Below are 22,333 nucleotides of genomic sequence, written 5' to 3'. Positions count from 1 at the left end.
TGTTATTTTCCCTATCTTTTGTCTCACTCTAACTATTATTAACTGGCTATAAAATATTGCAACATAGCACGTGCAGTTTTCGAGCGACGACGACTGGAAACCATCTGTGGCGGAATGCAGAAGAACGGTGTATGTGTTTTTTATAGTAGGATGCAAAATAATCTTCACATGCCTGGCCTGCAGTGTTTTGGCACGGTGCACAGTGGTCCAGGAATCAGTTTTACGCGGAAAGATGCATTTTGAGCTTTAGAATGAAACATTAGACAAAAACGGTCTTCTACAAAGTTGTTTGTATTAGTTAAGCCCTTTGTTTGGTGTTATTGAAAATTAGGGTGGACCACATTTTCATAGAAATTGTGTAACTAACTTTCTTATTTGTAGAAATTATATTATACATGCTTCAGCAAAGTTGTAGACCATTCAATTTTAAGCAACTTTGCCAAAAAAAGTTTTTTTGTATCTCTTAAATTGACCGATTTAGAGCTTTTTTCCTAGGGTGACATAGGGTGGTCCAAACAAAACTGGTTTTCTGGCTCTAGAGTTTTCAATTCAAATTCCTCATCAAAGTAGTCTAAGAAACACTTTTAGAGCTTTCAAAAATGCGTAATTTGGTGAGTGAAGAAACTCGCTATCTCCTTCCGTTTAGGAGTTATTGTTGTTTTTCTCTCAAAAACATGCCTATTTTGATTGTGAATATCTCTGATTGGGGCAAACATAAAAAATATCTTTTGACGGCATTCAAAAGACAAAATAAAGTTGTATATTATATCAAAAAATTACAGATGTGTTATTTTTGTAACTCTAATAAAATGCCTTGAAAAACAAAGGATTTTAAGCAGAAAAACTTTAATAACTTTTGAACTAAAATAGACATCATCAATATTTTTGCATGAAAATTTGCGTTTTGTTAAGTTCTTAAAGTCGTTCATATACCGCTTTGACGAGAAATCCGAAATAAGAAAGATAGGGCTCTAAAACTATTTTGAAGATTTTCATAGTATGTATTTCTTTATTATTTTGCATTTTGAGCATGAAAATGAAATTTTAGACAAAAATGATCTTCTACAAAATTGTTTCTTAAAATGTAAGCTTACATACTGTGTCATTTGAAACTAGGGTGGTCCACAATAAAACACATATTATATAACCAACTTTTTCATTTGCAAAAATACTGGTATTTGCTCTTTGGCAAAGCGGTAGAACTTGAAATTTTGATCAACTTTGCCAAAAAAAGTTTTTCTGTAGCTCAAAATTTGACCAATCTAGAGCATTTTTTCCTAATCATCGCAGGGTGGTCCAACAAAAATAAGTTTTTCAATTCTAGTTTTTTTTAATATTATTTTCTCATCAAAGTCGTCTATGAACGACTTTTAGAAATTAACAAAACGCAAATTTTCATGCAAAAATATTGATGATATCTATTTTAGTTCAAAAGTTATTAAAGTTTTTGTGATAAAAAATATTTGACTTTCAAGACGTTTTATTAGAGTTACAAAAATAACACATCTGTAATTTTTTGAAATAATATACAATTTTATTTTGTCTTTTGAACGCCGTCAAAAGATATTTTTTATGTTTGCCCCAATCAGAGATATTCATTATCGAAGTAGGCATGTTTTTGAGAGAAAAACAACAATAACTCCTAAACGGAAGGAGATAGCGAGTTTCTTCACTCACCAAATTACGCATTTTTCAAAGCTCTAAAAGTGTTTCTTAGACTACTTTGATGAGAAATTTGAATTGAAAACTCTAGAGCCAGAAAACCAGTTTTGTTCGGACCACCCTATGTCACCGTAGGAAAAAAGCTCTAAATCGGTCAATTTAAGAGATACAAAAAAACTTTTTTTGGCAAAGTTGCTTGAAATTGAATGGTCTACAACTTTGCTGAAGCATGTATAATATAATTTCTACAAATAAGAAAGTTAGTTACATAATTTCTATGAAAATGTGGTCCACCCTAATTTTCAATAAAACCAAACAAAGGGCTCAACGAATACAAACAACTTTGTAGAAGACCGTTTTTGTCTAATGTTTCATTCTAAAGCTTAAAATGCATCTTTCCGCGTAAAACTGATTCCTGGACCATAGTGCGGTGTCACGAGAAGTTTGCTTAACCACTATAACGTTCTAATGCTCCTATGCTTCGATCTTCCCCGTAATTACATCGGGAGTATGGTGTGAGGCGGTGAATGATGAACCACGAGCTCACAAGCCTATACGGCGAATCCAATGATATTCAAATTGTGACCAATGCTGCAATGATACGCTGGACAGGGCATGTTATAATTATACCAGACAACAACCCTGTAAAAATTGTAATCGCGTCAAATCTAATCGGAACAAGAAAGCATCGCAGCAAGCTAGGCGGATTGATCAGGTACACTCGGTACACTAGGCCCAATAATTTGATTTACAAATTTACAAATAATGATAATTTCACAGATGACTGCCAAGTAAATAGAATTTTACAATTAGCGGTTGTCTTACAGACGGGTTACTTATTTAGTCAAAGAGAGTAGGACGTCTTGGAATATTTTGTTCAAACTGAATACTGTAATACTTACTTATCGATGGAATTTCCCCTGCTGCAATGCAAATATGTAATACAATAACGATTAACATCAAACCGACCGAAATTTCGTACTTAGTCATCGCAGTCATAAATCGTACTGTGACGCCATTGTCCCCCCCCCCCCCTCTGCTCAAACATGACGATGACAAATGTAAACGGATCGGTTCCGCCAGACGTGATGCAGAGCACTGTACAAGTGGGTGTTTGATTTGGCATTAAACCATCGGTAATGATCGCATTGTCCATGTTGGTGATCATAAAAAAAGAGCGAACAATGATGGCGTCAGAGCGGCTCACCTTCCCGGCTGACGATCGACCGTGGATCTCTTTTGTTTTTGGGAACCAGTTGACCTTGACCGGTATTTCCTTTACGAGACAGACACATGCGTTATGGCTGATGGCCAGTCATCGTCATCCGTTGTAAGTCATCGGACTGTGAGAACAAAATGTGAGAACGGGGGACACTTTTTTTATTAAAAACAATAATTTATTTCAATTATTTCCTCACTTTAATATTCTATCCGTCACTAAACTTTACTTGATTTCTTCAATGTTCTTTCTGGCTATGTTTCTGGTTTTTGTTTAAGTAATTATATTTTGTTTAGTACGTGAGTTAAACAACATTCTTCTCTGTGTTATAGATCAATCTTTGCAAAGTTCGATTTTTATATTCAAGTTAAACACATTTTGTTTTGGTTGTCTTTTAAAGATCGGAATTTCCACTTTACACCTATCCAATGTGCAGTCAACGGACCTAAATAACGATCAAATTTGACGCAATTTTCACTAGCTTCTGTTGTCGTACCGGTTTTCTTTTTCTCCTAAGCCTGCCTAAATAAGATGAGATTCCAATAAATACTTTGGTTTTCGCAGTGTATATATATAAAGAGAGAGATTTTGAAGTTTACTTTTGAGTTGTTGACTTTCTGAGATTCTCGTACAATGCTTTCACTCTTGTTTTCGGGTTTTTCCTGTTGCTACTGTTTAAGTAAGTTACTTTTATGTATGTTTCTCAACTGTTATCTAAATTATTTCCAGTTTTGGGTGCACTCACTTTTCTAAGTAATATACCTCAGTTGTTTTGAAATGCATTGTTCTTTTTTTCTAGTTTAAATGACACACTGCTCTTGTTTATAGCAATGATCAGTGTTCACGTTTGCTGCCGATTCAATCTAGTTATGTGTTTGTGAGAGTATGTATAGTAACCTATTGCCTAATCCTTAGCTCGCGTTGCAAGTGTATGTAAGTTCCAAAAAACCAACAAATGTGTTTTGCTCTTCGTGTCAGTTGTGCGATGTACAAATTGCCTTAAGTTCTAGTTAATTCCCTTTCTTGTTGTTGAATGAGAAAATCAAATAAACTTTCCCTAAACTAGAATCTAACACAGCATTTAAAGTAAATCGAAATGAGAAGACTTGTGTGATTCTTTGATAACTATCAACTAAAACGAGCAATGCGTGGCAACGCCACTATTACCAATAAAACCAATCGAGAAATATTTGGAAAATCTTTGGTGAACAATTTTGGTTTTATTAATATCCTAGAAAAGCAACATAAAACTGTGAGATAGTGCTTGCGATGAGCTCTGGTTTGCTGATCCATTCTTCCTTTGGCACTAGTAGTAGTATATTGTGTTTGTGTGAAACTGTCTGTTTCGGTGTTTTTGTGTGAGCTTACAATTTTGAGGCCAAACTTTTGTATCAAACCTTAACCGCGTGACTTACAATCGACGTTTTTTTCTATAATTACTTTTGATGCATCAAAACGGGTGCAGCCTTGAACTTTTTTCCATGTTGTTATTTTATTGTGTCTGCTTTTTGGTTTTCACGTGATTGTGTGGGTGTGTGTTTTTGGGTGCAGTTTCAAACTAGTTTTGGTTTATGCATTGGGACCTATACGCTAGTGGGCTATGTCAATGATAAGTCATTAAGTTTACAATATCTTCGGTATGTGTCTGTATGAAGTTCGGTTTTGACTCGAGTGCATTATGTACAACAATTTTCCCCAGATATTAGGGGAGATCACTAACGGAGAGGACTATGTTTGCCAGTTAGTTCTACGTGTTTGTTCAATTATTGTTCATTTCATTACAGTAAATGTCATATGTAGATCATCAATTCACTTGTTTTTTTGGTTAGTGTTTGAAACTTACTGGTTTACGTGATGCTTCTTATTTGGTGGCTTCATGCTCTCATTAGCTGTCAAACTATCTAAAATTTGCCTCAATTTTATATTTGGTGTATTTGATTATTGTGTTTTCTTTTCTGCTGCTGCTTTGGGTGTTTTTTTTTTATGCTCGCAATTTACAATATCAGTACCCATTACTTAAAAAAATACGGATAAAAACTTTTGAAACAGAATTACGTTGCAAACGTTTTATTAGAAAAAGTTTATTTTATTATTTCACTACAAATCAATAATAGTGCAATAGTTCATTAAAGTCTTACTAGTACAGTTTTGAAAACATTGAAGTGAACTATTGTATTTGAAAACAAATCATAATTCATAATTTCAATCAGACCATAGTTGTTTTTTCTATAAAATGAATCACTTATCACTAAACTTGAGCCAACCAAGCATTGAGAATTATCAGGCGCATCTTCATCGGTCCATGATTGACAATGTTTCGCAAGTTGCACCCTGAAAGAGAGGAGACAGCTCACTGACAGTTGGCATGTTTTCTTGCGTTCTTTGACTTCGTTCTTTATATCTTGGGTTGTGGGCAATGGTCAGATGAGCTTATTTTGGTCTAAATTATAATCAATTCTTGTTGTGCACTATGAAAAAGAATATGAATATGCAAAAAAAGAATAGCAGTTTTTCAACACACAACTATATTTAGGTAATTCAACTTCTTAAAATATGAAATCATTGAAAAACATCTTGAGATTTAAATAACGTTTACTTGAATTTTGATGGTTTTTAATGTTCTGTCCTTCGAATGTGCGGTTTTCTAGTGACATTAGGTGACAGGTTCCCTTGACTTTTGGGAGTTTGCAATCTAAGCCAGCTATCTCCACTCTCTCAGGTTGTATCTAGCTTGATAAATAACAGTAGCAAACGAGAGCCCCAAAGAGAGAGCGATGAACTCATTTCTCTCGCTTATTTACCATTTTGGAGCTTGATTTGATGAGTGTTACTATGCACTGTTAAACCACACCCCACCTCCCTCTCCCCATCAAATCAGAGCTGTAGCAGTATATGATAAATAGACTCTCATGATGTGTTTTGGATCATGATTGTGGCATTTTATGCAGTTTCTATTTTAATGCTTGTTGTAAAACAACAAGTTCCACTTGCATCTTTAAACTATCATTTGAAAATTCATCATAGGTTTTTTAATTACAAGGCAGCACACAATTTAATTAAGAGAAATAAGCTACAATATATGTAAAATATGTATAATGTCGAACGAACGAATTCCCTTAATAGCGTTATTGATTATACGATGGAATTAAACAATATTTTTTTAATTTTTCTTAAGGTTTTTTCTAAGATTTAGTCAAATTTTTTTTTTTAAGTTCCAAAGCGATGCTCTCAAGAATCGTATCTGATATTTCGCCAAAAAGAGCGCAAGTCACTTGTCCAAGGTTTTTTTTTTTCAGAAATTACAGGTATCAATATGTTTCTCTAATAATTAGCACAGGGGCACATTCGAAATTTCCTCACTTCAAGTATTTTTCTAGAGTTTTCAAATATTTTCTAAAGGATTCTTGGAATTCCTCCAAACAATCTTCCTCTGGGAATTCTTCCGAAAATCAGGAATTATTCTACCAGTTTTAACAATTCTCACAGGATTTTCTCCGCGTCTTGCTAGAGGAAATCCTGAGTTATTCAAAAAATATTTTCATGGTTTTCTTCAGACGTTATCCCACAGACTTTTCCATAAAGTCTTCGAAATATTTCTTCAGGAATAACTAAATGTTTTCTTTAATCAATTTCTTGACGAATTTTTAAGCATTTCATTCCAAGATTATACCTTGAAGCTCTTTAAAAAATATTCTGGAATTCTACGCAGATACTTTCAGAAAATCCCTAAGGAAATTGAAGAGTCTTACACAAGATTAATCTTTTTCGAAATGGACGAATTCCATGTCAAATTTATCAGTCACAGAACTCGTTCATCTTCGATTTGCAGTAAATTTTGCGCATATTTTTAGTATAGTAGAATGATTGTTTTCCATAGAAAAATCAATCTTTTTGACTGAAGAATAACTCCGAAACTGTTGATTTTAGAGAAAAATGTTCTATGAAGAAGTTGCAGTGAATTGCTTGGACTACATGAAAAAAATATACACTGAAAAAATATGTTATATATTTTTTTCATGAAAAATTCAATAATAAAACTTAAGTTTTAGATTACACAAAAACCTCATTTCTAATATTTTTGAAGCTTTCACCATAGAATCTTGATAGTAAACAGATGATTTTCAAAATATTGATTCTTTGTCAAATTAAATACGTTCTGATGATACAATAAAAGTCTTGAAATCATTCTTATTTATAACGCGCCATACAATTTATTTTTAATTTTCATACAAAAAATCTTACCATGGGGGAGGGGGGGGTTGAAAAACCGTGAAAATTGTCTTACGTAATTAGTGGACCCGCCGAAGGCCGATCCGTAATCATATCGGCAAGCCCAGGACAGGCAGTAGGTCTACGTAGCCCATATCCCAAGCCACCCCAGAAGACCAGGCCGTGCTGCATTCTTGTCTTCGTAGAGCTCTGCAGCGATTTGCGTCGGAGAACTTAAGCCATCGTTGCAGGGATCCTGAAGGAGTAAGGTGATGGAGAGAAAGAAGAGGCCCCGCATATGGTTAGATAAGGTTAAAAAAGTGGGAGTCCCACCCAATAAATTGTATAAAGAAGTTCTGTGGTTGACTTATTTAACTGTGAGAATTTCCTGACCGCGAGTTGTGATGGTGAGCGTGCCGACCCTGAGGTTTTTGAGTCAGGGTGTCTCTGTGGAGCTTCCTATTAAATTTCCCGATAATTACAGAAACCTGAAGGTTTGCACATATTTTTCGATGATTTATTTAACTTTTTTTTTGTTCTTAATTCTTAGGGCACAATCTGGAATTTGCCCCAAATCATCTGCCTATTTCTTTAAAAAAAATTGTAAAGAGATTTTTCAGTTGGGCTTATTCTACGAGCGGCGTGAGGTAAGAATTGTCGGGCTCGTATAGCGAGGAACTTCTCATGGAATTTTTCCACCGATCTTTCAAGACAATTCCTTTAGGTAAGCTTTGATATTTCCCGTAATAAATTGTTGTTAAACAGTTCAGTGGGAATCTACAGTTTGTGGAATACTTATCTTGTCCAACCTTGTGAATATATGGATAATTTTTTCGGCAAGACGCTTGGAATTTTCCCCGGAGGAGCTATTGATAGAATCCCTGGAGAAAATTCAATGTAACTTAGAAATTGTACAAATTTGTACAATTTCTTGACAAGACTTTAGAAGACTAAGGATTAATTAAGTATAAAGTCTTCTCCATAGCAGTGATCGTTTCGGCTGTGCTCGCAGCTAAAGTGATTCGTGAACGTGTACGAAGCTGTTAAGAGTCAATTGCGCTTTTTGAAAAAAAAAAAAAAAAAACTATTCCACTCCTTAATTTCTGGGTTCTAGGGGTTTTTGATTACAAATTGGTAGTTCACATTGTTTGTCAAAACTGTAATAAATCTCGTCTTGTACGGTTACTCGCGAGTAAATATAGACGAACTTCTTGCTATTTATTTGTTCTCGTGAGCAGACTGAGACAAACTTACTCACATCAAGCCTGTTCGCGAGTCTGTCATGTTTGTTTTTCGTTGGTTTACAGTCATGAGGTGTTTCGCGATGCGAACATTTCCTCTGTTCCTTAGCAAGTCGTGCGTATGATTTAGAACCATATTCAGTACAGGATTTGCCCTATCAATAATATCTTCTTAAGAAGCAATACTCGAATACTTGTTGTAACGATGCATGGCATAGCTGCATAAGAAGCTTTCAGAAGGATTCCTAAGCAAATCTCTGGATGAATCGTAGAAGATAGAGATGGGCAAAACGGCTCATTTCAGTGAACGGATCCGATCCGAATCACTCATTGTAGTGATCCGGACGTTTTGAACGGTTCAGTGGCTCACTGGCTCGCAAAGCAAGAGCGAACTTAGCCGAGCAAACGGAAAAAAGAACGGTTCACTCCCTGTTGCGCGGCATGCGTCGTACCTTCCGCTCTCTAACTCTTCGTACACTCTTCTCCAGAAACTTGACCGATGCATCGCGAGGTCCTCTACCCGTACCAAAAGGAAGAAGAAAAATGTGCTTTGCATCTTTGCTCTTCAAGTTAGCAAATTTTCTTTCTATCTATCATCTGCCTGTAATGCAAGTGGTCGGGTCCATTTGTCTGTGCTGAGAGCACTGAGCGGGCCAATAGTACGGAGTAGCAGAAAACTGTACTTGCATGTGTCGCGTGGCGCGCAAAGCAGGGCACGTGACAGGCGTTATAATAAAGCCGAGAAACGAACGACAGAGAATAGGAGAAATGAGTCGGTTCGTTCTTTTTTCCAGGCCACTTTTTGTCTGATTTATGACAATGAACACTGTTCATTGAACAGACTCTCGCAAAAAAGAGCCACGGATCATTCGTTCTTTTCAGTGATCCTGATCTTTTGAACGGCTCCGTTTCTTTCTGTCTATCTCTAGTAGAAGTCTTTCTGCAGAAATTCATGGAAAAAATATTTGAGTACATTTTCTGACAACTTCTGATGTAATGCTTAGGCATAGGATTCGTAGTAGCCTAATAAACTTTTGGAGAAATCTTTATAAGAATTTCGAAAGCAAGATAGATCTAAGAATAGTTCCTGGAGAACTTATTGGAACAATCCGTATTTAAAAAAAACGCCTGGATGAATCCTACAAAGAAACTCTGAAAAAACGGATTCACTAAATAAGATTCACTTAATCTTCCAAAAGTTTATAGTTTACCCTCACAATTCCTCCAAAAAATCATTGATTCTGTTAAATCTCATGCGGAGATATTTCGCTGGAAGTTCTACTAGAAACTCTTCAGTGAATTCTTTCAAATAGTTTTCCCAAACATTCTTTGTTATACATTTTATCGTGAAGTTCATCAAAAATCCTTCAGAAATATTTCAAAAAGAGAAACATCATAAAGTGCGTCAGAAAGCTTTTATTCGGATTTCATAAGAAATATTTACGAAAAATGTTTTTTAAATTTCTCTCGAATCTTCAGAATTTATTGGAATACCCCATGAATACTTTTGCTTCCGAAATAAGCATAACGGTAAAGGTATATGTGCAGACACATTTAGCAAAACAACTGGGATTTATTAGGATATTCACATAGAAATTCGTAAGGATTTTCCTTAAAACATTTTTTTAAATTTTTTTTAGAATCTATACTTTGCGATTGAATTCTTGTTCTTGCAGATTTCCCAGAGGGAATCCAAAAGTCAAGGAAGAAATTTTAGTATTTTAACGGAAAGGTTTCACAAAAAAAGCGAAATATTATTTGAGGAAGAGTGAGAGAGAAAATTTTGAAGGAATGTGGAGAGCATCATCAATTTAGTTTTAGAGAAATAAAACAAAAAAAAACACCTTGAGGATTTTCTGCGAAAAATGCAGATCCGTAAAGAACTTCTCTGAGAAATCACTAAGAACATTTTCCCAATTGAGTCCTGTTCAATTGCTTAATAAAATCTTGCAGAATATTTGGAGGAATGCTTAGAGTAATATATATATGTCAATGTTTTTAACAGGAAGTCCTAGATAATTCTCGATTTTTTCAAGCATTTTTTGCAGAATTCCCGAGAGGTTTTGTGAGAGATTTTTTGATGGAATTTTAATAAAATCTTCAGGAAGAACTTGAAACACTGAAACACAAAGTTGAAAAAAAAACTGTTGCTGTGGAAGGAATCCTTGCTTTTTTATCTTTATAACAATTTTGGTGAAACTCTTAGAATCCCTTCTACTATTTCTTGAAAAACTACTCAGTAATACCAGAAAATCCTGAACAAATTAGCAATGAACAACTTAAAAATTTAAACTGACGATTGGAATTTATATGTAATAAGTACTTCAAAGACCTCCCACAAGAAATGTTCCACAAAATCCACAAGATTTTTCCAAGGTATTTTCTTGTGGTATTTTTTAAGATATTTTGTAAGCAATTTGGTAGAGATTGTTCGCGAAATTTCCTGGTGAGAACAGAAGCCTAAGGAAACTTAAACAAATCTGTTGAATAATACCTTTTAATCCACGGAACGTAAGAATCCCAGGAGGATATCAGTGAAAACTGTTAAAAGAGTTCCTGGAGAAAGCATTGAATGAGCACAAATATACAGTTGAGTTCAGAATGAGTAATCTGCATGAATTTTTGGCAGAGAACTACAATTATATATTCTTAATTTCATTGGCATAAATACTTACTTGAGAGATTATTTTGACCAAATGAGTCAAGCCCCCTTTAGGTTTGAGTTCAAGTTACGCTTATTCTCTGTTTCATTATCACAAAATTTGATTTTTTTCCACAGTACCGGTTAAAAATTTAAGCACCAAACGAAATCGCTCAACGTAATAGTAGTGTTTTTCTTGGAATTTTCTGTTCAACAATAATTCTGTAAAAAAAATTCTGTAACCATTCAATCAACCTTTCCTTTCCATTCCCTACACACTTAAAAAAAAATACGGATTACGGTGAAATTTCACCGCAATCTCAACAGCTGAAGCTTCGGTGAAAAATCACCGAACAATCTGTAAAATCTTTGAACGAGATCATAAAGAAAAATAAGAAAATGGTTCAGACCGCGAATCGAACTCTCGACCTACCGATCAGGAAGTAGGCTTGCTACCACTAAGCCAGCTTACACTGCTTGTTAGTGGTGTGCAAAAACTGCAACAAAAGGAAGCTTATGTCTGCCAGAGCGACTGTCACACGATTTCACAGATGTTCGGTGAAAATAATGCTGTTACCGAACTGTTCGTTAGTATTTCACAGGAGTACAGTAAAATTGTTTGTTTCACGGATTTTTTCCGGTAAAATAATAGATTTCACGGATTTTCTCCGGTAAAATAGTTAATTTCACGGATTTTGTCGGTAAAATAGTAGATTTCACAGGAAAATCTGTAATTTTGTTGTTTACAGTTCAATTTCGGTGATTTATTTCACAGGGTACTGCGATTTATTTTAAGTGTGTAGCATTCGCAAGGACGTGGCCAGGACATCCCTCGACTGTTGGAGGATGCGTCATTCTTGTCCAATAAGCAGCGATTAGTATCCCAATCTGTGGCTTCGGTAATGGACGGGGAGGTAGCAACAGTCACACAACAATGGTCTAGGGCTGTACGACCTACGAATTTGTGCGAATTGCTTAATGCTAACAATAATTATGTAAAAAAAATGGCTTGCTTATACATTTATAGCTTGGGTAAAAAATTGTTTAAACGATGAGTAAAGGAAAAATTCAAAACTTAAAACACAGCAGGTATTTAAATTATAAAAAGTACTATTATTTTGAGCAATTTCACCTGGTGTTTGAATTTTTAACCGGTACTGTGAAAAAGTTCAAATTTTGTGATAATGAAATTGAGGATGCATATTTGTAGTTTTCTGCCAAAATTTTTAGCCGATAGGGCTTATAGGGGAAACAGGGTACAGCATGCCAAAGTTGATCATTTTGTATGAAGACCAGTTCACAACTTCCCCTTCAGAAAAAAATGCTAGCTACGCCAATGGTATTTTTTGCAACTCTATAATTGAATTTATATTGTTTTTATTTGTTCATATTTTTCAATCAAGAATCTTAAGGCTTCTTCAGCACTTGTTCAATGAGTATTAACTACATGTTCATAATAGCTCTGTCAACTATTTACCAAAACATTGCTCGATAATTTCTACAAAGAGCTTAGTCAAGGTTCTGCTCAAGAGACGATTAATAATGTGTAAAGCGAATATTGCTAGATTCTTTAGAAATTGTAAATAGTAGGTCTCAAAAACTTCCTCAGAAAATTTTTATAAATTCAATCTGAATGAATCTTCTGGGAAACCTCAGAGTGGTTTCACAGATGAACATTTGGTAGATCACCAACTCCATTTTGGACGAAGATTTGTTTGAATATTTTGAGAAATTCCTGGATAGCGACATGGAAGATTAATTAGGACCTTCCCTTAGAAGAGAAACTTCGGGCAAATTATTTGAAGAAGCTGATGAAATATGTGAATGAACTCTTCAAGGTTATACAAAATCAAATCTTCTGTTGAAAGAGTATTAAGCATAGTATACTCATAGATAAGAGATGTTTATGCTAGAACAAAAATCTTCTGAAAACCTGTGCAAATATTCAAACTAAACACGTTGAAATCACTAGCGTCACCACACAGCTTTTTGCGTCAAACAATGGTGAATATCAGTATCTTGAAATATTTCATATTCACCACTGACATCGTCATGAGAAACAGCGCCATCACGATGTTGCTACTTGTGTTTCCATTTAAAATGACCGTTAATTGTCTTATACAATTCTACAATCGAATTTAAACGTCTGTTATCTATGGTATACTTTTCCATACTATCAAGCGCTCATACGTACATGCCATTTGTCATTGAGTGACATGATACTTTCCCTGCATATGTTTGCAAACGTAATCCTGTTTCAACTGTTGAATTTGCCCATTATGGCCTTTTATAGCTATTTGTAAATTATATGCCTTTAATAGCACCGTTTCGGAGAATACAGAATAATTTCATAAATCTAGAACAAATCGTAAAATTTTACATTCCTTCCACGGAATAGGCCATTTCTACAGAATATCGAAGAGTTTCTCAATTATATATTAGCTTAAATAAAGTATCCTTTGTTCAACAGTTAAATTCGCGATTGAGCTTCCAGCGGGGCATGATGACTGCATCAGTCTAACCGAGATTCATTGAAACGTGCGATCGTGTAAAATCGCCATAATTTTTGCGCTCTATTTCTAACAGTCTATGTACAATTGTGTCAACTTTTCAACCTTTCTTTTTGGTAAATCTTCTTCGGTCATTCTGCCAATGTTTGACTTATCCTAGCCCTATGAATACAAATATTACACGTGCAATATAATTTCTGAGCATTTCCTAAACAGTAGTGTACCACAATCACTCACGCACGGTATCCGGAATCATTCGGAAACACATAAATCGTTGTTCTCGCCCTCGTGTTCGACGCTACTCCAGGCCACTTGACGCTACGGCAGCAACTACACAACTCTGGTTGCTCCGGATGCTTACCCTATCTTCATCCACCACTGCTGGCCACTGGTCACCGTTTTCCCGGGTATCCTCCCCAGTGGACTTGGGTTCAATTCGTATCGTGACATTTATCTAATCTCCGTGTCAAACGTTCATCGCGTAGAATACGGCCCCCTGACCCTGGGCAGCAGTATTCTGGGCAGTGTTGCCACCGGATTGGATGGCATTGGCAGAGGATGCTGGAGGGCCTACTGCCTGTGTCGGTGGACCATGTCCTTGGGATGTTGGGGACAGTAAACTGTTGACGTCACTCGGTTGAACGCTGGCCGCGCCTTCCGGAGCTCCCCGTTCGGTGAACTTGACGCCTCCCTTGTCTACGGGATACTGGGTATAGGCTGGAGGTTTTCCCTGTGAAGCATTGGGGATGGTACCGGTTGGGGCATTGGCGACGGAGGATGCACTAGAGCTCGATCCCAACCGTGGCAAGGTGGAGTAATGTGGTGGCAGAGCCCCCCGTCCAGCGACCACGTGTAGCTGCATTCCCGGCAGAGGGTAGCCTACTGGAACCCGAATAGTTTGTTGAGTAACCTGAAATGAAGGTATCGTCAGATCTGGTCAATTCCAAACGATTGAGTGAATATGAAAGCAGGTGAGAAAATGAATGATGGGATGGAAGCACTACTAAAACCACAGGTTCAGAGACCTCACCTGTTGATACTCAACAATATTGTGCTGCCGGCGGTAGTTTTCCTGCTCCTGGGCCGTGTAGCGCTCGTAGGTTTCTGCGTTGTACGGAATCAAGACCATCGTTTGGTGATAGTTTCGTAATGGCGGTGGAGACTCCGGTCTGCGCGTGGGACTTCGCGCAAACTTCCCGTAGGCCGCTTGATTCGCGTGGTGTATGTGGTGAGCCGTATGTACAGCGTGATGTTGCGTATGAATCTGCTGCGATTGAACGTGAACTGTATTGGCCTGGATGTTGCCCGCAGGCAGTTGAGCACAGTTCTGATAGATAGCCTCCTGTCCATGGTAGCTATGGCGTGCTTGGGCTGGAATGTGGTAGTAGTTACCATGCGGATCTACGGCCGTAACCATGTTGGTTCCAGTAGTGGCAGCTGCAGCCACTGCCGCCACAGCCTTTGTTTGCGCACTTTCAACAGGGTAGTAACTCCACGAAGCGGTGTGCTGATGAGTAGTGATCTGTTGCTTCGCTGCCGCTAGTTGCAAACTATTGGCCGTATGAGGCCGAGGAAGCGTATTCGACTGAATGGGCTGCGTTGGTGCGGCACTGGTTTGAGATTTTGACTGTAATGAAGAGTCCGAATTTAGTATTAAAATTTGTACTACAAATATCTTTAATTTACCTGAGGTGGCGTTGGAGTAGCCAGTTGAGCTTGCATCTGTTGAAGAATTTCGTTTGTCGATCCAAATCGCGGTTTGATGCCTCGCACTGTTGGCCGTGAATTGAATCCATAGTCGTTATGTTCGTCATCGTCCGATCCAGCACCGGAAGCCGGCGCTGAAGTAGACGTTTCCGCACTGTACCGCTTCTTCAACCGTTCCGTTCGAGCTCCCTCTTGCTGAACAAAAGCTGCCAATTCGTCCGATTCCTGACCTGGCGTTCCGGCAATTACATCCGGCGCCACTTTCTTGCCATCGTCATCATGCAGAGCGGCATCGATATCCCCCAGGCTGTACTCAGTGCACTGTGAACTTCCCATCGAATTCCTGTCCCCAGGTTGTGCCAGGGTATAATACGACAGATCATCACGTTGTCCAGCAACGCATGCCGTCAAGGGGGCCAGCGTCGACAGGAATTGCCTTCGCGAGTCCGCCTGGCGCTGTTGAGGTGGCTGATGGATTTGCGTGTGAACACCCTGGATTTGGACTCCCATTCCAATGTCTGGACCAGCCGGACAGCGACAGTCCTGCAGAGAAAACCAAAGCCAATTTAAGTTATTTCGGAGCAACCTAACCTACCGATTCCGATGGACAAACCTGCGGGATAATCACAATCGGGTTCTCGTCCGCTTCGGGAATTTTCTCGTGCCGTCGATCCCGGTGGAACAGGTCGGTAATCTTCTTGTACGTTGAACCGTTGGAACCGCTGGAGGAACTGGAAGCCGACGAACTCGGCGAGAAGCTCTTGTCCGGAATGTACTTTGGTTGTTGGGGATTTTCCTCTCCAGCCGGGCTATCCCGTCGTTCCATTTCGTTGAGATCACCATCGTGTCCTTGCTCACCGTCGGCTCCTTCATCGATTGGTTCGTCAATGTCGCACGTCAGCTGCCGGATTCGTTCCTCTAGCGAGGTGACGTCCTTGACGGGGAGCTTTTTCCTGGAAATAAAGAAGATAGTGTTTCTTTATTAGTTATTCTTAGTTATTATTCGAATTTAAATAATTAATTTTAGGTTAAAACAATTTCGAAAATTTTCTCAAATTATCCTTGGAATTACTTTAGATATTCGTCTAGAGATTCCACCAAACATTTTCCTACAAATTTCTATAAACCTATACTTGAAAATCTCCCAGGAGCTCTTGAGACTTCTTTAAATCTTGATCCTGAAAACATTTTGACAATTTTCAACGAACTAATCTGGAAAAAATATTATCAAAGCAATACCTCAGTGCACAGTGGGACGGATTGGGGTTTTAGGAGGAAAGATGGAACTAACGCCTTCAATTGTGATTTTGCGTAAAAATGATGTTCTACAAAGTTGTTCCCATTATAAAAACAATTTTTTTGGTCGGAGCGAAAATTAGGGTGGCCCTTTGTGAAAAAAGATAATCATAAAAACTTTTTTATTTTAAGGAATATTGGTACAGTTTGTTCTACAAAGTTGAAGATCAGAAAATTTTAAGCTGATTTGACCAAAAAAGTTTTTTTCTAGCTCAAAAATTGACCGTTTTAAAGCATTTTTCGCTATTGATGTAGGGTGGCCCTTCAAAAACAGGTTTATGTGTTTTATTTTATTTTTATTTAGAGTATTTTAGCAAAGTTGCCTTCCCATCACCTGTAGAGCTAATTGAAACGTATATTTTGGGGCCTGCACAATTTTTTCGATGAAGAGTTATAAACATTTTTCATGAAAAACAAACATTTTTTCACTTGTAGATGTATTTGAGGCAAACAAAAAGTTTTTTTTTGCATGATAATAAATTCCTTCCGGCTTTAAATATGAATAACAAAGTATTTTATTTCATATTTATATAAAAGTACTTGTGAATATATTCAAAGGAGGTCAGCAATAAAAATAAGGAAAATAGTCTTCTAAACATCTTTTAAATGCAGCTCACGGTTGAATTTGTCATCCTCCTAAACTTTCGAACACTTTTGTTATGGGATTCACCAGCCTCATCGGGAAACATTCTGATTGTAAGTAACGAATTTTTAATTACCGGAAATCCGTTTACAAGTAATTTGTGCATCGAAGGAGATAAAGCGTACCTGAAACGGTTCATTATTAGATTATGATTTATGATTACGATGCTGACTTTACAGTCCAGATTAAGGTGAATATGAATCGAAGCCAAACCTCAAATTTTCAAGAGCGAATCTAGAGAACCGAACATCCGTTCAGGCTGAAAACTTAATCGATTGGTCAGTTTTCAGCTTAAACGGGTGATCAGTTCTCCAGATCCGTGCTCTTGAAAATTTGAAGTTTGGCTTCGATTTATCTTCACCTTAAGGAATATAGTCTTATGCATTATTTGATACGTAGAGCTGTTTTGGAAGATGCTCAAAAACTGTTTTTAACAGCTATGTACTTATGATCCAGTCAGCCGAAGAATAATACATTTTTTATGCATATTTTAAGCTGAAAAACGCTATAATTATATCAACGAATTTATTTTATTTCCCCTGCTCTATAAACCCATAAAATGTTATTTTTTGTTACAAAAAAGACTATAACTCTTCATTAGAAAAAATGTTTAAATATTCTTTTTCTTGGCATTACGTTAAAACTAGAACAGATTATGATTCTCAGGTTACTGTTTATAAGAGCACTTCCACAGTTATTAAAGAAGAAAGCTCTCATCTTTGTCATATTTGTCATTTTGCTTTCGTATATCGTATGTATTAGTATCAATGATACATTATGTCTTTGAAAGTAAATTAAATTTTCATGACGAAAAGATTATTTTATCTATTCGTTCCAATTAGCTTTATCTTGTATGTTTGCGTTTCAATTAGCTCTAAAAGTGATAAGAAAGCAACTATCTGACAAAACTTGAAATAATAAAAATAAAACACAAAAACCTATTTTTGAAGGGCCACCCTACATCAAAAGCAAAAAATGCTCTAAAACGGTCAATTATTGAGCTAGAAAAAAACTTTTTTGGTCAAATCAGTTTGAAATTTTCTGGTCTTCAACTTTGTAGAACAAACTGTACCAATATTCCTTAAAATAAAAAAGTTTTTATGATTATCTTTTTTTACAAAGGGCCACCCTAATTTTCGCTCCGACCAAAAAAAATGTTTTTAAAATAAAAACAACTTTGTAGAACATCATTTCATCGTAAAATCACAATTGAAGGCGTGAGTTCTATCTTTCCTCCTAAAACCCCAATCCGTCCCACTGTGCAGTGATCCTTTCAGAAATTTTCCTAGAAATCATTCAAAAATTTTCTTCGAGGAATCAAAAACAATATTTTTAAAATTTTCGGAATTTTTTTGGTTTTAATAAAGAAAAACCCAACTTGGGGTTGTCATGACTATAACGGCTTAAACCAGCCGACGGTGTTTACATAAAAGTGAAGTTCGTAGACACAAGAGTCAATTTGAAAAAAAAAATGAAACGTAAAATTGGGAGTCGTGGGATCGAAGCCCACCAGAACGATTCCATTATTTTTTAAAATTTCACATCTCAATTTGTTAAAATTGATTCTTGTGTCCACCAACTTCAAGCTTATTTTCAAAGAAATTCTGTCAAAGACTGTTCAGGAATCACTCCAAGAACTTTATCCCAATGTTGATTCTATTATCTTTCTCAAGACACCGATTTTTTTTTTTTTTTTTGAAATCATTTCTAATATTTTTGATAAAGTTTTTTTCATAAATTCCAACGACAATTTCTCGAAAGACCCCTGTTTTAAGACAGTTTGCTGAAGATTCTCGATAAATTGCACCCTGCGATTCCACCACAAAGTCGCCCAGAGATATCATAGGCAACTCCTCATTGAACTGTTTTGTTGTTGAAATTCTCCCAAGCACTTTTTCTACGGGTTTTTCTGAGCTCAAAATAGCCATAAACTTATTCAGCAAATAATGGAAGATTTTTTTCATAGGTACCTAAGCAACTCCTCAACAAGTATTTTCAAATATTTCATCTTTCATTGCTCTAGAAATTGCACCATAAATTGTTGCTTGATTATTTAAGGAATATTCATACGGTTTGCTCCAGTAGAATCCCAGAACATCTACTTTCTGGAGAATTTCTGGGAGATATTATTAAAAAACTACTGAATGAATCGAAGAAGCTTATTGAAACATTACAAAGCGAACCTTATTAGTATTTTTATTTAAGAAAAAATCCTGAGAACGCATCTGTAGCAATTCTAGAAAATTTTGAATGACTGTCCGAAAAAATCCTTAATGTTATGCATACAGCATGCTTAAGAGAAATTTTAAGGGAAATCATTGTAATAGTTCAGAGAAGTTATAAATGTGTGATGGAATCCCTGGTGAAAATCTCTGATTTCCTTTTTATATATACGTTACGACCGGAGATCTCCCTAGCTAATTAACACAAACCACCGTGAGCCTTGGCAACCGATGCGACCGGACTTTTACCAGATTACCACGATGAGCCAGCAACACCAATCGATAGGGTATACAGGTATAATACGCCCCCCTTAAGAAAAAACCGCTCTATCGCAATAGCAAATGCATTATTTCTATCGTTTTTAATGTCAAGGTATTATTTTGATAGTTGGTTATGCTCTGCATGCAACTTTCTATTGCCAGGTAGCTTCTAAAAAGAGTACAAGACGTTATTTGCAAACGGTCTAAATTTTGACGTTTCAAAACAAACCGGGCAATATGCCCCTCCCACAGAAAAACGTGCCACAGCGTTATACAAATGGTCCAAGAGAAATTCCACCACTTACTAAACTTAAAAAGGTCCATTAGCAGTCGTCTTCCGGTAAAAGTTTTTGTAATAAGTACAATTGTAAAGGAAGGGCTTCATCTACAACGAGGCTTGCTTATCGGTTTAGAAATTTTACGCCAAAAAGCTGATTTTCGATAGTTTTGACATATCTTTTGGTTTTTCATATTTCTCAAAGATCTAATATGTGTTAAAAAAGCTTCAACCCCTCTAAAATGAAATGGGGCGTATGTATGTAAATTTTTAAAGAGTCCTTGTAAACCTTTTATATTTTGAATAAAACATCTTAATATAATTTCTTGAAAAGTTCTGGATAAGTTTTAAGAAAAATTTGTTGATAACATTTTTATGGGATCACTGAGATAAACATGAAGAGCTTTTAACAGATATCACTTGAAAAATTCTTTTAAGTTATTATTCCAGTCCATACAAACTTCATGAAGGAATCTCTTAGTAATTCCTGAAGAAATTCCTATAAAAAATCAAGAAACATCTGGAGAAAAAAAACTATTATGGAAATTTCCTTGAGTAAGGTTTAGAGATGACTGTAGCAGTATTGACAGAGTCTCTCTCAAATCATAATCATTGAGCTCTCCCGTGAGTGCAAACTCAATAGAGGTCTGCTTCGAAAATCTCAAACCGTGATCCGGGGGCAAATTGATCAGGTCGGTACCAGAAAACATTTCCTCCCAAGGATGCTGAAGGTTTCGTTGGCATTTAAGACATTTCATGTTTTTTTATTTATAGATGTCTAATGATGATCTTGAACTATTTCATTTTCATATTTCATTTTGCATAGAAATAATTACAGTTTTTGAAGGTGTAAGCAATAGAGTTGGAAATGTCTGTGCCAAACAATCCACTGGTGCAATGCCCACATGTTGACTTTGAGTGTTTAAAACGATGTGTAAGCTTAAGTATGAACTACTAAACTTATGTTTTATATCAAAAATAAGTTCAGTAGTTTAAACCGTTTAATCTCGATCAATCAAATAATCTCAAATCGATCAAATACTCGAGTTATAAGTATTGTGACATTATTTTCAGATTCACGAGACCCAAATTTAGAAGACAGGGAAATTTTTAATTCTAACATCTCATCTGGGATTTGGTGGTCAATTTCGCCCCAATGTGTCATTTTAATTATTTGATATTAAAACTATTGTTATGATATGTTAGATATTATTTAATGAAAAATCAATTTCATAAACTGAGAAAGATCTATGGAGTACTGGTTTTGTCAAAATTTATTTGACATTATTTGCCCAGTCAACATTTTGGTTGGTATATTTTTTGCTATACATCATTTTATATGAATCAAATCACTCGTATAAAATGCATGAAAAAGCTATATACACACCAAAGTGGAGGCCACGACTTTTTCAGATTTTCCATGGTCAGCAATACGATGCCACAAAATTCCGATAAAAATTAAAAAAAAGTTTCCAGCGAGACTCGAACACCGGACCTTTGGATCCCTTACCCGGTACCATACCACTACACCACATACCGCTTAATGTTTAGGGTGTGATTATTTGCCAACATTAAGGTGAAGATGAATCGAAGCCAAACTTTAAATTTTCAAGAGCACGGTTCTGGAGAACCTAACATTTGTTTAAGCTGAAAACTTAATCAATAGGTCACTAGCTGCTGGTGACCAATCGATAAGGTTTTCAGCTCAAACTAATGTTTGGTTTTCCAGATCCGTGCTCTTGAAAATTTGAACATTGACTTCGATTCATCTTCACCTTAAAGGAGGTTTGCTACACAGCACACACATTTCGTTGTTCTTTGAAGCCCACCGCCAAAAGAGACCAACCTCGGGTGGCAAATTTTGCTAAGTTATTACGATTTCATTTGATGCTAGTCTGGACTGATATATGATCTGTCAGTTTATACAACTTGACGCGATTCTAGATTATACTATTTACGGCCTCGTTTGTTGTCAACAAAGTTTGACGACAATGAATCGTAGTGGAGATTCATATACAATTTGTGTTAACATTTATTTGTTATGATTTGGCATATTGTGCGATTCTGATTTTTGACCTATGAATATGAGATTTTTGGCGCACATTCTTATACGATACGTGGTTCACTGGGTGAATTCTTAAGGATAACACAACAAAAACTTGTAAAATAGTGATCAATATGCCCCCGGATTACGGTACTTGAGTTTTTCGTGCAAAATCACTCTATCACTCATTGTTTTGTGTGAGTAATCTGTGGAAATATGAGACAAGTAGTTGAACAGAGGAGACAACTCATCCATGATTTTTTGACTGCTGAGTTGCGTAACTGATAACTCACGCATAAAAAACTTCAGTAGTGAGTTATGAGAATTTAAGTTTCTTACAACACTGGTCTTTAGTGAATGAAACTTGGTGATTCATGGAGATATCCAAGAACGTGCACTTC

General features: G+C 36.3%; 1 protein-coding gene across 4 annotated transcripts in view; it reads right to left on the bottom strand.

The window, feature by feature from the left end:
• Positions 1-13,274: 13,274 nt before the first annotated feature.
• Positions 13,275-22,333, bottom strand: part of LOC5567265 — a 437,455-nt gene continuing 428,396 nt past the window's right edge. For 2 of the 4 annotated variants that reach the window (XM_021849478.1, XM_021849481.1), the window contains exons 9-12: positions 15,785-16,142; positions 15,169-15,732; positions 14,513-15,109; positions 13,275-14,392 (exon numbers count right to left, since the gene is read on the bottom strand). In XM_021849478.1, the coding sequence (XP_021705170.1) occupies positions 13,949-14,392; positions 14,513-15,109; positions 15,169-15,732; positions 15,785-16,142 (1,963 nt within the window). In that variant the 3' untranslated portion in view covers positions 13,275-13,948. The remainder of the gene's footprint in view (positions 14,393-14,512; positions 15,110-15,168; positions 15,733-15,784; positions 16,143-22,333) is intronic. The other 2 variants (XM_021849479.1, XM_021849480.1) reach the window with 2 other exon arrangements.

This window comes from Aedes aegypti, chromosome 3 (genome assembly GCF_002204515.2).
Source record: "Aedes aegypti strain LVP_AGWG chromosome 3, AaegL5.0 Primary Assembly, whole genome shotgun sequence".
NCBI lineage: Eukaryota > Metazoa > Arthropoda > Insecta > Diptera > Culicidae > Aedes > Aedes aegypti.
Note: the sequence above shows the minus strand (reverse complement) of the source record. Positions and strands in the feature narration are given on the sequence as shown.